General features: G+C 42.8%; 1 protein-coding gene across 1 annotated transcript in view; it reads left to right on the plus strand.

The window, feature by feature from the left end:
• The first annotated feature begins 1,296 nt into the window (after positions 1-1,296).
• LOC135511890 (delta-type opioid receptor-like) overlaps positions 1,297-16,821 on the plus strand; it is a 30,335-nt gene continuing 14,810 nt past the window's right edge. Inside the window, exon 1 of the mRNA XM_064933401.1 lies at positions 1,297-1,730. Coding sequence (XP_064789473.1) covers positions 1,486-1,730 — 245 coding nt within the window. The 5' untranslated portion in view covers positions 1,297-1,485. The remainder of the gene's footprint in view (positions 1,731-16,821) is intronic.

Consider the following 16,821-nt stretch of genomic DNA (forward strand, 5'->3'; position numbering starts at 1 on the left):
TTAGTGAAACATTACACTGCACTTGGAGTTAGTGAAACATTACACTGCACTGGGAGTTAGTGAAACATTACACTGCACTGGGAGTTAGTGAAACATTACACTGCACTGGGAGTTAGTGAAACATTACACTGCACTGGGAGTTAGTGAAACATTACACTGCACTGGGAGTTAGTGAAACATTACACTGCACTGGGAGTTAGTGAAACATTACACTGCACTTGGAGTTAGTGAAACATTACACTGCACTGGGAGTTACATTACACTGCACTGGGAGTTAGTGAAACATTACACTGCACTGGGAGTTAGTGAAACATTACACTGCACTGGGAGTTAGTGAAACATTACACTGCACTGGGAGTTAGTGAAACATTACACTGCACTGGGAGTTAGTGAAACATTACACTGCACTGGGAGTTAGTGAAACATTACACTGCACTGGGAGTTAGTGAAACATTACACTGCACTGGGAGTTAGTGAAACATTACACTGCACTGAGAGTTAGTGAAACATTACACTGCACTGGGAGTTAGTGAAACATTACACTGCACTGGGAGTTAGTGAAACATTACACTGCACTGGGGGTTAGTGAAACATTACACTGCACTGGGTGTTAGTGAAACATTACACTGCACTGGGAGTTAGTGAAACATTACACTGCACTGGGAGTTAGTGAAACATTACACTGCACTGGGAGTTAGTGAAACATTACACTGCACTGGGAGTTAGTGAAACATTACACTGCATTGGGAGTTAGTGAAACATTACACTGCACTGGGAGTTAGTGAAACATTACACTGCACTGGGAGTTAGTGAAACATTACACTGCACTGGGAGTTAGTGAAACCTTGTATAATGCTTTGACTGTTGGTGCATGAAGTGCACCTGTTGCTTAAGAGGATACCACCTCCTCCACCGTCCTCATCATCACCAACACCACCACCACATTGTTGTACAATTGTAGCCTATATCTTTCTGATATTGGTAGCTTGCTACTAGCCTACACTTTCAACGAGACTTTCAATTGTAGCCTATATGCCAGTGTCTATAGCTGCGCTTCAGATTGACCTGCGGCTGGGTTTGGAGTTTGAAAAATGTATGCAGTCTACTGTAGCGCACTTAAATTAAGTAATTTAAAAAATTATATACAGACAATTACCACTTTCTAACCACTTTCTAACGCCCGTGCGTCAGGTGGTTCATGGAGTGACGTCATTTTTTGATAAATTGAGAAAAAGCATTAAGGGAAATTGGTAATATTCATTCATGTTCATCTTCCTTCCGCCACGGGTTCTTAACTTGGTGTGACACAAAAGCGCCTTCAAACTCACACTGTACAGCCTGGAAGGTGAGATAATCGTTCCGGGATTTCTTGTGCTCAGCGCCTCAGCACAGACAGCTTCAGTGGACTTGCAACAAAAAGCGATACAGCAAGTCGCGCCAGTGATATCCTACATTTCAAATCAACACATCATTATTCAGTGGACGATGGGAAGCGGTGGCAACACATCGGACATTCCGTACTATTTCTCACATTTGGCCATGATGAACAATAGTGTTTTTTGTCGGAACTTCAGCGATAACGTGAGTGGAGAGGCCAAATGTGAGAGAACAGACAACCTCGCCAAAGACTCGACACCAGTGATCATCGCGATTATAATCACGACTCTTTACTCTATCGTGTGTGTGCTTGGTCTGGTGGGGAACGTACTCGTCATGTATGTCATTATCAGGTAAGATATCACAAACTAATCCCATGTTTTATAGTCTCCACTGCCCTGGCAATTGTCCAGATGTTTGTTAAATCCTAGCCTAGTCTAGGTTAGTCTTTGTAAATTTCAAAGTAATAGGGACATCAATGGACAGTAACCCGACATAAACGGGGACACCATGAGTAACTTGTTGCCTTTTAAATCATGTAGAATAGTATGTGGTAAATTGAAAGAAACAGGTTGTTTATAGATGAATATGGCACCCTGCTCAATAATTAATCTGAACAGAGCATGTGAAGGAATGGCACCGGGAGTGAGGCGCATGTAAATCATGATATTGACCAGCAAATTGCTACATTATTTAGCCTGTGTAATTCATTAGGGAATACATTACAACATGTGCTGAAGGCCATCATAAAAATAAAGCATATTGCATTATTTGTGTCAATAGGCAGAGCATTGCACCATGTGTAATCTCATGTATCCTAGTCAGAATAAAATGCTGCAAGAAAAAGCATTGCAATCACATGTTAATCAGACAATTACAATTTACAACTCCAGTTGTTAAGGAATTTTGGCTAAAATGTAACGGATTTCCAGACCCTCATAGACACCCTCATAACATTAGCTGCCGTAGAAACCATTGTTGTGGCACAGTAGAAACAAATTGGCTACATAGGAGTTTAACATTATTTGTAATTATTGGTATTTAACTGTCATAAACACTTTACTTTGAGAACATATAGAGATATTTTAAGGAGCATATGCCCCACCCTCCCAAAATGCATGTCAAATTGGCCAGAAAAATGACAAGGCCTGTTATTTTGCAATAATATTAAAGCAAAATACAGTAATTACAGGCTTAACAGGTACAATATAACAATGTGTAATTGCACTATTATTACATTATTACATATGGCTATATGTCAATAGTAGTATGGCCTATACCCTTTCAATGAAAAATGATTCGCCAGGGTAAAGGCTCATTAGAAATGTATTGAATGTGTAGCCCTTGATATGCCCTTGTGAGAGTGAGCAGCAGTCTGGCCTGCATGGAGACATTGAGAGGATGGATTGGCTACGAGACTGCTGATAGCTTTCTGATTGACATGTGTACATGTGTAACAGTATAGCTTCCGTCCCTCTCCTCGTCCCATCCTTGGCTCGAACCAGGGACCCTCTGCACACATCAACAACAGCCACCCTCGAAGCATCGTTACACATCGCGCCACAAAAGCTGTGGCCCTTGCAGACCAAGGGGAACAATTACTTCAAGGGCCTCAGAGCGAGTGACGTCACCAATTGAAACGCTATTAGCGCGCACCACCGCTAACTAGCTAGCCATTTCACATCGGTTACACATGTTACTTTGTTACCGGTCCCAGTATGCATCACACCATTTTCTATACAGACATATCATCTTTTAGTCACAGGTTTGTTGATTGAAGGGAGCTCATGCATCTTTTAGCATGCCTTTGCCAGAGATGTGTTTTTAATTAAACAGCTTCACTAATGTCCTTCATATTATACCAAAGGTGTTAAGAGCCTAAAGCTTTGAAACAGTTGAGTATCTCCAGTCACCAGCCACAATCCCACACTGTCATTGAAAGATGCTCAAGGCCAGAAGTAAATCAATGCTGTTTCTCAGAAATGTCTTCCTCAGCCGGGGTGGCCTTAGTAGCCCATCAGCATTCGCCTGCTTCTTTTAGTCTTTGACCAAAAGAGGAGATGACAACCAACTGATCTCTGCTGATGACATAGTAGTCTAAGACTCCTGAGTAGAGTTCAGTTTTATCCAGAATAACTACTACCTCAGCTTGTCCAATAAGAACACAGATATTCATTAATCACAGCACAAGTTTCATTACGGTGTTCCCTACTGAACATGTGCCACATTGCCACACTTCACGATGACCCAGAGGCATGTAAGCTACTTTAAGCACAACCTCAAGAGAGTCAACTCCCTTGAGGAATTCAGAATCCACTCACAAAGTCCTCCATTTACCCCAATGAACGCCGTGGTGGTGAACTGATTGGCATTATGATTCAAATTTTTTTAAAGACATGTAGCCTGAGATTGCTGTGCATAACTCGTGAAAATCTTGCATTGACGTCAATGCATGATGTACACAAAATCAAGTTAGTCATTCCTATCTCAAATTTGGATTCTTTCCTAAGTGCATACCAACTTAATAGCTCTAGTAACTGCAAAGACCTTTTGAACCTTTATATGTTCAAAACAGCTACACAGTGGACAATGTTCATGCCATTAACAACAACACCTAACCCACCCTCAATCTTCCACCAGATCAGCTCTTTCATCCAAAAACTCTCACAAGCACAAACAAATGACAATCAGTGTCACCCACAGAATGATATCTGCACACTCATGTGGAAAATCCATTCCAGTTGGCAGAAAAACTGCAGGGAAAATAGTGCAGAGTGCTTTTTGTTGTCATGGAGACACCAAGGCTTTCTCTCTGACCATCCCTTCCCCCAGTCAGCCTACCAGACCATCCCTTCCCCCAGTCAGCCTACCAGACCATCCCTTCCCCCAGTCAGCCTACCAGACCATCCCTTCCCCCAGTCAGCCTACCAGACCATCCCTTCCCCAGTCAGCCTACCAGACCATCCCTTCCCCCAGTCAGCCTACCAGACCATCCCTTCCCCCAGTCAGCCTACCAGACCATCCCTTCCCCCAGTCAGCCTACCAGACCATCCCTTCCCCCAGTCAGGCTACCAGACCATCCCTTCCCACATTCAGGCTACCAGACCATCCCTTCCCACATTCAGGCTACCAGACCATCCCTTCCCACATTCAGGCTACCAGACCATCCCTTCCCCCAGTCAGGCTACCAGACCATCCCTTCCCACATTCAGGCTACCAGACCATCCCTTCCCCCAGTCAGGCTACCAGACCATCCCTTCCCCCAGTCAGCCTACCAGACCATCCCTTCCCCCAGTCAGGCTACCAGACCATCCCTTCCCACATTCAGGCTACCAGACCATCCCTTCCCCCAGTCAGGCTACCAGACCATCCCTTCCCCCAGTCAGCCTACCAGACCATCCCTTCCCCCAGTCAGGCTACCAGACCATCCCTTCCCCCAGTCAGGCTACCAGACCATCCCTTCCCACATTCAGGCTACCAGACCATCCCTTCCCCCAGTCAGCCTACCAGACCATCCCTTCCCCCAGTCAGGCTACCAGACCATCCCTTCCCCCAGTCAGCCTACCAGACCATCCCTTCCCACATTCAGGCTACCAGACCATCCCTTCCCCCAGTCAGCCTACCAGACCATCCCTTCCCCCAGTCAGCCTACCAGACCATCCCTTCCCCAGTCAGGCTACCAGACCATCCCTTCCCCCAGTCAGCCTACCAGACCATCCCTTCCCACATTCAGGCTACCAGACCATCCCTTCCCACATTCAGGCTACCAGACCATCCCTTCCCCCAGTCAGCCTACCAGACCATCCCTTCCCACATTCAGGCTACCAGACCATCCCTTCCCCCAGTCAGCCTACCAGACCATCCCTTCCCCCAGTCAGCCTACCAGACCATCCCTTCCCCAGTCAGGCTACCAGACCATCCCTTCCCCCAGTCAGCCTACCAGACCATCCCGTCCCCCAGTCAGCCTACCAGACCATCCCTTCCCCCAGTCAGCCTACCAGACCATCCCTTCCCACATTCAGGCTACCAGACCATCCCTTCCCACATTCAGGCTACCAGACCATCCCTTCCCACATTCAGGCTACCAGACCATCCCTTCCCCCAGTCAGCCTACCAGACCATCCCTTCCCACATTCAGGCTACCAGACCATCCCTTCCCCCAGTCAGCCTACCAGACCATCCCTTCCCCCAGTCAGCCTACCAGACCATCCCTTCCCACATTCAGGCTACCAGACCATCCCTTCCCGTTTATTGTTGTCAGGCTTGTGCTTGTATTTTATCATCATTTTGAAGGGTGCAAAACATGACGAGGTAGGGAAATCAATTCAGGAAACATGTCCCTCTATGCACAAACAAAATTAAAGATTTATCATTTAATTGTCCTCTTATCAACAGGTTGCTACAATGTATGCCTAATACGTCAGGTCCAATTATTTTAAGGATCACACCCTTTGTATCAATTTTCGCCTAAAATGACATACCCAAATCTAACTGCTTGTTGTTCAGGCCCTGAAGTAGGATATCCATTTTCTTGGTACCGTTTGAAAGGAAACACTTTGAGGTATGTGGAAATGTGAAAGGAATGTAGGAGAATATAACACATTAGATCTGGTAAAAGATAATACAAAGAAAAAACCAACTGTTTTTTTGTACCATCATCTTTGAAATGCAAGAGACAGGCCATATGTATTATTCCAGCCCCGGTGCAATTTAGATTTTGGCCCCTAGGTGGCAGCAGTGTATGTGCAACGTTTTAGACTGATCCAATGAACCGTTGTATTTTTGTTCAAAATTTTGTATCAAGACTGCCCAAAGGTGCCTAATTTGTTTTCATCTTTTCATGTTAAAAAATGTGCACTCTCCTCAAACAATAGCATGGTATTTGTTCACTGTAATAGCTACTGTAAATTGTACACTGCAGTTAGATTAACAAGAATTTAAGCTTTCTGCCAATATCAGATATGTCTATGTCTTGGGAAATCTTCTTGTTACTTACAACCTCATGCTAATCATATTAGCCTATGTTAGCTCAACCATCCCACAGGGGACCCATCAATCCTGAAGAAGTTTGAAAGGAGGGTTCTGAGCAAAATGCCAAATAACTTTTTCTGTAAGTGTTACCTGATCAGTCATTCAACAACCCTTCAGTAATAACATATCTCATCTCCTCATTTCATGATGTTAGTTGGTTTCATAAAGCCACTTCAAATCAATACATATTTGTTTTTGTAAGTGTTACCTGATCGATTATTCAACAACCCTTCAGCAATAACACATCTCATCTCCTCATTTCATGATGTTAGTTGGTTTCATAAAGCCACTTCAAAGACGTCCATGTACTGGATGTCATATGGGGATAGAAATTTGTTTGAATAGGCTCCACACAGTGCTCTATGCCAAACAGCATCAGGTAAATGGGCAGAGAATACAGGTTAATACTAGTAGTTCCATCCTCTCAAACTCAAGTGAATAACATGTACAGTGAGTGAAAAAGTATTTGATCCCCTGCTGATTTTGTACGTATGCCCACTGACAAAGAAATGATCAGCCTATAATTTTAATGATAAGTTTATTTGAACAGTGAGAGACAAGAACAACAACAAAAATCCAGAAAAACACATGTCAAAAATGTTATAAATCGATTTGCATTTTAATGAGGGAAATAAGTATTTGACCCCCTCTCAATCAGAAAGATTTCTGGCTCCTAGGTGTCTTTTATACAGGTAATGAGCTGAGATTAGGAGCACACTCTTAAAGGGAGTGCTCCTAATCTCAGCGTGTTACCTGTATAAAAGACACCTGTCCACAGAAGCAATCAATCAATCAGGAGGATGTCAGGGACAAGATTGTAGACCTACACAAGGCTGGAATGGGCTACAATACCATCGCCAAGCAGCTTGGTGAGAAGGTGACAACAGTTGGTGCGATTATTCGCAAATGGAAGAAACACAAAAGAACTGTCAATCTCCCTCGGCCTGGGGCTCCATGCAAGATCTCACCTCGTGGAGTTGCAATGATTATGAGAACGGTGAGGAATCAGCCCAGAACTACACGGGAGGATCTTGTCAATGATCTCAAGGCAGCTGGGACCATAGTCACAAAGAAAACAATTGGTAACACACTACGCCGTGAAGGACTGAAATCCTGCAGCGCCCGCAATGTCCCACTGCTCAAGAAAGCAGATATACATGCCTGTCTGAAGTTTTCCAATGAACATCTGAATGATTCAGAGGACAACTGGGTGAATGTGTTGTGGTCAGATGAGACCAAAATGGAGCTCTTTGGTAATTAACTCAACTCGCCGTGTTTGGAGGAGGAGGAATGCTGCCTAGGACCCCAAGAACACCATCCCCATCGTCAAACATGGAGGTGGAAACATTATGCTTTGGGGGTGTTTTTCTGCTAAGGGGACAGGACAACTTCACTGCATCAAAGGGACGATGGATGGGGCCATGTACTGTCAAATCTTGTACTGTCAATCTCCTTCCCTCAGCCAGGACATTGAAAATGGGTCGTGGATGGGTATTCCAGCATGACAATGACCCAAAACACACGGCCAAGGCAACAAAGGAGTGGCTCAAGAAGAAGCACATTAAGGTCCTGGATTGGCCTAGCCAGTCTCCAGACCTTAATCCCATAGAAACTCTGTGGAGGGAGCTGAAGGTTTGAGTTGCCAAACGTCAGCCTCAAAACCTTAATGACTTGGAGAAGATCTACAAAGAGGAGTGGGACAAAATCCCTCCTGAGATGTGTGCAAACCTGGTGGCCAACTACAAGAAACGTCTGACCTCTGTGATTGCCAACAAGGGTTTTGCCGCCAATTACTAAGTCATGTTTTGCAGAGGGGTAAAATACTTATTTCCCTCATTTAAATGAAAATCAATTTATAACATTTTTTGACATGCGTTTTTCTGAATTTTTGTTGTTGTTATTCTGTCTCTCACTGTTCAAATAAACCTACCATTCAAATTATAGACTGATCATTTCTTTTTCAGTGGGCAAACATACAAAATCAGCAGGGGATCAAATACTTTTTTCCCTCACTGTATAGAATTGACGTCCTATGCAAACTCAGCCACCTATGGATCGCCAACAGGCAGCTTATGTCACACTGTTTTTGGCTCAATATATTGGCTCTCCTTATGATTAACGCATTCAGGGCAATCTCCATCTTCTTATGCTCAATTACCTTCTATCTTTATTAAGGGAGATTAACAATATTGGTCTTGAAAGGTCAGCAGTGGTGAACAATTGTATTTCCACCATTGCCTCCCTCCCATAGGGATTGTCTTTCCTCAAGGTAAGATGAGGACAAGAATAGGACTGCTCCTGAACACTAAATGTGTCTTCACAATATGATTGATAGTAGTAGCTTTGTCAATGAATGCATGACTGACATTGATTCAGTCTCCACTCATTATATAGTACAGATGTGTGATATTAATTTGATCAGTTTTTCACAGCAACAGGAAATGAGAATTATTGTGTGAATTTGTATTAATGGGCTTTTTTGTAAGGGTTGGTGCAAATCCAGTCTGACAAGTGGACGTTACACATTTTAGAAGCCTTTTTAAACCTCAAACACAATAACACGTTCCCTGCCATGCAGGGTGATCAAATTAAGATAGTTCTTATCTTGGTTGGAAAAAGAAAGACGTCAGAGTCTAAATTGCCCACTTTACATTTGAATATTCATCAGAACTTTAGCTGGTTTGTACCAAAGGATCTCACCACATTGTTTCCATTATTTAGGTGGGGTCCTATGGGTATTAGGGAAATTGATTTCAATTCAAATGTTTAAAGAGGCCCATGTTAATTTTGGGGGGCTTTGGACCCCGCCTGAAACAATCTAGGAGAAACACTGTCTCAGCCTGAATGTAATGGAAGGTTGTATCAAATATTTTTCGAACTAACCCAAGATAGACCACAGCCTGTTGTTTCCAATGGGAGCAAATTAATCATAGTGGGCAAAAAAACAAGCAAGGAGGTGGACAGAGCCAAGCACGAGCTAGCGAGATCTTATTGTCGCGTTCTCGCATGTATTTGCATATTTACATTAGGGAACGCCTACTCTGTGAAGTATTCGTGTGCAATAACTCAATTCACCCTTGCACTCCTTCTAAACAACACCATTTTTAGAAACTTTGGCAAACAGTAATGTCTACTAAATTTATTCCAGTCTGTTCGTAACAGATTTGAGTTTTGGGAACAGAAACTGTATTGAGATCCAATGTTTCATTAATGAGAAAATGTGTAGAATGTTGGCCAAAATCCATCTCGATCCATCTTCTCCCACTGCCAGCCACTGGGCTTCCATATTTGGTGTTAAGTGGAAATGCCAACCGGATGCTTCAGATTTCTACTCTGGTGAAACATCTGGCTCATTGTTCTATCTGTGGCTGTATGATTTGATATAGGGAGAAGGTAATCACAAAAAGTAAGAGGCGATGTTCCGGTTGTTCCTTAGCAACAAGCCTTGATTGCTATAGGCTACCCTGCTGCGCTGTTTCTGTGGTTATACTACAATTCATTTCCTAAAATCGAACTGCATTTTGAGAGATAATCAAAAATAACTAATGCTTTGTAAACAGGCTCACCATACCATAGTGTGTTACTGCTCTGTATCCACACAATCGAAATGTTTTCAAATCAAATCACAATTTATTGGTCACATAAACATATTTAGCAGATGTTATTGTGGGTGTAGCGAAATGCTTGTGTTACTAGCTCCAACAGTGCAGTAGTATCCAGAAATTCACAACAATACACACAAATATAAAAGTAAAATAATCTAATTAAGAAATATATAAATGTAAGAATGAGCAATGTCGGAGTGGCATTGACTAAAATACAGTAGAATAGAATACAGTATATACATATGAGATGAGTAAAGCAGTATGTAAACATTAAACATTATTCAAGTGACTAGTGTACCATTATTAAAGTAACCATTGATTCCATGTCTATGTATATAGAGCAGCAGTCTCTAAGGTGCAGGGTTGAGTAACTGCACTAGTGTGGCTCTGAAAGCAAGCTTTCTGCTTCAATTTGTAAGTCGCTCTGGATAAGAGCGTCTGCTAAATGACTTAAATGTAAATGTAATGAGTTCAGAGCTATTGTGAAAAGGCTTGTTTATGTCTGCTCTATGTCAACTGTCACTATGCATGTGCATTAGGCCTTACAACATGCCATGCTCAAAGGCCATTTGCAGAGCCGGCCCTTGCCTTTTGGGGGCCCTTTTTTTATTTTATTTTATTTATTTCACCTTTATTTAACCAGGTAGGCTAGTTGAGAACAAGTTCTCATTTACAACTGCGTCCTGGCCAAGATAAAGCATAGCAGTGTGAACAGACAACACAGAGTTACACATGGAGTAAACAATTAACAAGTCAATAACACAGTAGAAAAAAAGGGGAGTCTATATACAATGTGTGCAAAAGGCATGAGGAGGTAGGCGAATAATTACAATATTGCAGATTAACACTGGATTGATAAATGATCATGTACAGGTAGAGATATTGTTGTGCAAAAGAGCAGAAAAGTAAATAAATAAAAACTGTGGGGATGAGGTAGGTGAAAATGGGTGGGCTATTTACCAATAGATTATGTACAGCTGCAGCGATCGGTTAGCTGCTCAGATAGCTGATGTTTGAAGTTGGTGAGGGAGATAAAGGTCTCCAATTTAAGCAAATTTTGCAATTCGTTCCAGTCACAGGCAGCAGAGTACTGGAACGAAAGGCGGCCGAATGAGGTGTTGGCTTTAGGGATGATCAGTGAAATACACCTGCTGGAGCCCTAAGCAAGATTTGGTTGCTGGACCCCCCCCCCCCCCACACACACACATTTTGGTGGCCCACCTCTTGACGGCAGAGATCAAATGTAAGTGTTAAAGTTAATTTCCTGCAATTGGACACATTTTGCCATGGGGAGTGGAGAAAATGTAGCAGTTTTAAAGCAAGCTTTCTGCTATTATACACATTTTTCCACAACTTATGCCATGTTAATGATATCTGAGTGAGAGTCACTATCAAAATCAATAGGGGTCCCCGGGAGGTCAGGGCACCTGCCCTGCGTGCCTGGTTGGAATTCGGCCATGATTACTACACGTTTAGATTGCTGGCTAGACTCATTTACCAATCTAAAAATTGTTAGATGACATGCTAATTAAGTTACTGTCAGTGACTGACATAACAAGAGAGAAACTGCTGATGCACAACCACATTTGCACCTAGTGCATTCTACTATTGTAACAATCAACAGTAAGTTGGGACCTCGACATAAGCTTATGTCGCTTATGCCTGGAGCCATGTGTCAGCGGTGAATATCCAAAAGTATTTGCAAATCCGTTCCACTAGACATCAGCTGCTGAATAATGAGAAAAGACAGCTGGCTGCGCAGGGATATCTGCTCTATTTGATTGGAGGTAACTGCCACCGGTGTGATCATGTCTGCCAGTCGAGCAGACCATCACACTCTGTAATTGCAGAGGCAGTTACTATGAGGCAACTGAAGTGTTTTAGTGTTAAGCTGCTGTCTGTCTTAATCGATGCTGTGATGGCTGTGCTCCCTCTTTCATAGCGAACTGGTTTCCACTGACTAGAGGCAGACAGCGCTGTTGCAGGAGGCGTCCTGTGCCATTGCTCCCTGCTACACACTTTTCTGCTGGGCAGCAGGTAGCCAACGGTTAAGAGCATTGGGCCAGTAACTAAAAGGTTGCTGGTTTGAATCTCCGAGTCGACTATGTAAAATATATTGTGCCCTTGAGCAAGGCACTTAACCCTGGTTGCTCTGGATAAGAGTGTCTGCTAAATGACAAAAATGAAAGATGTTGGGCAGGAGACTTTTCCTCCAATACACTACGGCCAAAGTCTGTGGGAACAGGTTGTTGTGTTGGCATCAAATGGATTTGTCCCCCAGCAGATGTTAGAGAGGTTTGATGGCTATTGAATTCTAAGGGCCTGACTCACCCATAATCACTAACCTCAAATCACTGCAGAGAGAGTCATTTCCAGAGGTGGAAAGAATCTGTTTTTGATGGTGTGCAACTGCCATCCTCTCTCCATGCTGCATCAGAGGGTTCATCATTCCTTTGATACATAAGAATAACTCTCCACCTCAAGGAATCTGGAGCCAGACTAAAGAATATTGGGAGATGAGTCATCTGGGAATCCCTGATTATGGGGACAATTTCCTTAATGAGGAAGGACCAGTTAAATTCATCCAGCTTAAAGAAAAAAGGGCTTTTGATGCACATTCGCTCTACTTGTAATTGGCTTGTCATCTAAAACCAGGAACAAATATCTTATTGAAAAAAGGCACTAAAAGCTCATTTAACAGGATTGTGCACAGGGAATATTTCCATTCTGCTGTGTTATAACCATCAATCATTTTCTCTTTTCCTGTGAAATTTCTTGTGTGAGAGACAGGATGAGCAAAGTAGAGCATTTAATATGAATAAGTGAACTCCAACCATAGCTGTCACTGTCGCCCATTACTGATTACTGATCATACTTCTGAACTTCCCTTCTGTTAGCACCCAAGGTCACATATGTGAATAATGAAATCCAAGGTCACATATGTGAATAATGAAATCCAAGGTCACATATGTGAATAATGAAATCCAAAGTCACATATGAGAATAATGAAATCCAAGGTCACATATGTGAATAATGAAATCCAAGGTCACATATGAGAATAATGAAATCCAAGGTCACATATGAGAATAATGAAATCCAAGGTCACATATGTGAATAATGAAATCCAAGGTCACATATGAGAATAATGAAATCCAAGGTCACATATGAGAATAATGAAAACCACAGAGCATGTTGGCATGGCTTTTTGAACACTCTGGGAGATTCATACATAGGTCCAGATAGGGCTGTGGCGGTCACTAAATTTTGTCAGCCTGTGATTGTCCAACAAATAACTGTCGGTCTCACGGTAATTGACTGTTAATCAACATAAACACATTTATCATCTCATGGCTTCCACACTGTTGGCTGGCTTCCTGGCTTCCACACTGTAAAAAGTATAATAAATCCATGTCATATAGCCTACACCTTCACAATAAATCCGTTATTTATTTTAGACACGTCTAAAGAAGCATGATATGAATAAATCATAGTCTATTTCAAAAGAACAGAATAGCATACTCTGAGTTGCCCTTAAGTTAGGTCCTGATCTGTCTATGCCAAATGGCTGGGGGCTACACGACTTCATTTAGCAGCAAGATTTCCTTAGAATTACGTGGCCTCTCTCATCTTTTTAAGTGGGAGAACTTGCACAATTGGTGGCTGACTAAATACTTTTTTGCCCCACTGTAGGTACTCCTATAGGCTTAATTTAGAGTTATTAATACAACTTTAGTTGTTCTGCAGACGTTGGGCTATATGTTTTGATCTTTAATACATTGGAAGGCTGCATGATGCGACTCCAATGACGATTTGAAAAAAGTTGCTTGAAAGACATGAGGTAGCTTTGTTTTTTTGCGCAGGCTGTACACACTTTATCAGTCTCTCATTCACAATTTGACAAGCACTTGATAATGCCTCGAATATCACGGCGACATCCCCTTTGTGGCCATAATGCACCCCCAAAAAATCCATGCCTTTTGCGGCCAGTTGCGGTTGTGCCCTTGGCCCGGATTGCTGCGTTGTGCCCTTCTACCTGAGTGTTGCGCGCCCCTAAGCGCCTCTCACTCACATGGCTCTCCATCACGTGATTGGGTCTTTCTCACAGGCTACAAGTGAAGACAGACACATCTGGGACGCAACTGCGCACGCCCTCATTCGATCCGATCCCGAGATGCATATTGAAGTTATTGGAAGACCTGTCCACATTTACTTTTCATCAGCCAACAAGATGCGGTGGCCTAACAAACTGCAGAAGCACTAGCCTATGTCAATCTACTATTACCCATAGTACAAGTACAGTCATGGCCAAAAGTTGAGGACACAAATATTAATTTCCACAAAGTTTGCTACTTCAGTGTGTTAAGAAATGTTTGTCAGATGTTACTATGGAATACTGAAATATAATTACAAGCATTTCATAAGTGTCGAAGGCTTTTATTGACAATTACAGGAAGTTCATGCAAAGAGTCAATATTTGCATTGTTGACCTTTGTTTTTCAAGACCTCTGCAATCCGCCCTGGCATGCTGTCAATTATCTTCTGGGCCACATCTTGACTGATGGCAGCCCATTCTTGCATAATCAATGCTTGGAGTTTGTCAGAATTTGTGAGTTTTTGTTTGTCCCCCCGCCTCTTGAGGATTGACCACAAGTTCTCAATGGGATTAAGGTCTGGGGAGTTTCCTGGCCATGGACCCAAAATATCAATGTTTTGTTCCCAGAGCCACTTAGTTATTACTTTTGCCTTATGGCATCATGCTGGAAAAGGCATTGTTCGTCACCAAACTGTTCCTTGATGGTTAAGGGGGAAGTTGCTCTTGGAGGATGTGTTGGTACCATTCTTTATTCGTGGCTGTGTTGTTAGGCAAAATTGTGAGTGAGCCCACTCCCTTGGCTGAGAAGCAACTCCACACATGAATGGTCTCAGGATGCTTTACTGTTGGCATGACACAGGAATGATGGTAGCGCTCACCTTGTCTTCTCCGGACAACCTTTTGTCCGGATGCTCGAAACAATCGGAAAGGGGATTCATCGGAGAAAATGACTTTACCCCAGTCCTCAGCAGTCCAATTCCTGTACCTTGTGCAGAATATCAGTCTGTCCCTGATGTTTTTCCTGGAGAGAAGTGGCTTCCTTGCTGCCCTTCTTGACACCAGGCCATCCTCCAAAAGTCTTCGTCTCAGATGCACTCACACCTGCCTGCTGCCATCCCTGAGCAAGCTCTGTACTGGCGGTGCCCTGATCCTGCAGCTGAATCAACTTTAGGAGACAGTCCTGGCGCTTGCTGGACTTTCATGGGCACCCTGAAGCCTTCTTGTCAACAATTGAACCGCTCTTCTTGAAGTTCTCGATGATCCGATAAATGGTTGATTTAGGTACAATCTTACTGGCAGCAATATCCTTGCCCGTGAAGCCCTTTTTGTGCAAAGCAATGATGACGGCATGTGTTTCCTTGCAGGTAACCATGGTTGACAGAGGAACAACAATGATTCCAAGCACCACCCTCCTTTTGAAGCTTCCAGTCTGTTATTCGAACTCAATCAGCATGACAGAGTGATCTCCAGCCTTGTCCTCGTCAACACTCACACCTGTCTTAACGAGAGAATCACTGACATGATGTCAGCTGGTCCTTTTGTGGCAGAGCTGAAATGCAGTGAACATGTTTTTGGGGGATTCAGTTCATTTGCATGGCAACGAGGGACTTTGCAATTAATTGCAATTAATCTGATCACTCTTCATACCATCCTGGAGTATATTCAAATTGCCATCATACAAACTGAGCCAGCAGACTTTGTGAAAATTCATATTTGTGTCATTCTAAAAACTTTTGGCCACAAATGTACAAAAGTTTACCTATTCTGTGTGAGAAATAAATATTCCAAACATAGTCTGAGACAGTTGTGGGATGCAATAGATCCCAAATTAATATAACCACTTGCATTGAACTTGTTTACGCAATGTGGCTGACGCAACAGATCAGAACATTTCGCTTAAAATGTTGATAAACTATTAGGCTATTTCTTTTTCTTTTATTTATTTATTTAAGTTCTCATTTACAACTGCAACCTGGCCAAGATAAGCAAAGCAGTGCAACAAAAACAACAACACAACACACATAAACAAACGTACAATAACACAATAGAAACATCTATGTACAGTGTGTGCAAATGTAGAAGAGTAGGGAGGTAAGGCAATAAATAGGCCATGGAGGCGAAATAATTACAATTTAGTATTAACACTGGAGTGATAGATGTGCAGATGATGATGTGCTAGTAGAGATACTGGGGTGCAAAAGAGCAAGAGGGTAAGTAACAATATGTGGATGAGGTAGTTGGGTGGGCTATTTACAGATTGGCTGTGTACAGGTACAGTGATCGGTAAGCTGCTCTGATAGCTGATGCTTAAAGTTAGAGCGGGAGATATAAGACTCTAGCTTTAGATATCTTTGCAATTCGTTCCAGTCATTGGCAGCAGAGAACTGGAAGGAAAGGCGGCCAAAGTAAGTGTTGGCTTTGGTGGTGACAAGTGAAAAATACCTGCTGGAGTGAGTGCTATGGGTGGGTGTTGCTATGGTGACCAGTGAGCTGAGATAAGGAGGGGCTTAACAAAGACTTATAGATGACCTGGAGTCAGTGGGTTTGGTGACGAATATGTAGTGAGGGCCAGCCAACGAGAGCATACAGGTGCAGTGGTGGGTAGTATATGGGGCTTTGGTGACAAAACAGATGGCACTGTGATAGACTACTTCCAGTTTGCTGAGTAGAGTGTTGGAGGATATTTTGTAAATGACATTGCTGGAGTCAAGGATT

Source organism: Oncorhynchus masou, chromosome 24 (assembly GCF_036934945.1).
Source record: "Oncorhynchus masou masou isolate Uvic2021 chromosome 24, UVic_Omas_1.1, whole genome shotgun sequence".
Taxonomy (NCBI): Eukaryota; Metazoa; Chordata; class Actinopteri; order Salmoniformes; family Salmonidae; genus Oncorhynchus; species Oncorhynchus masou.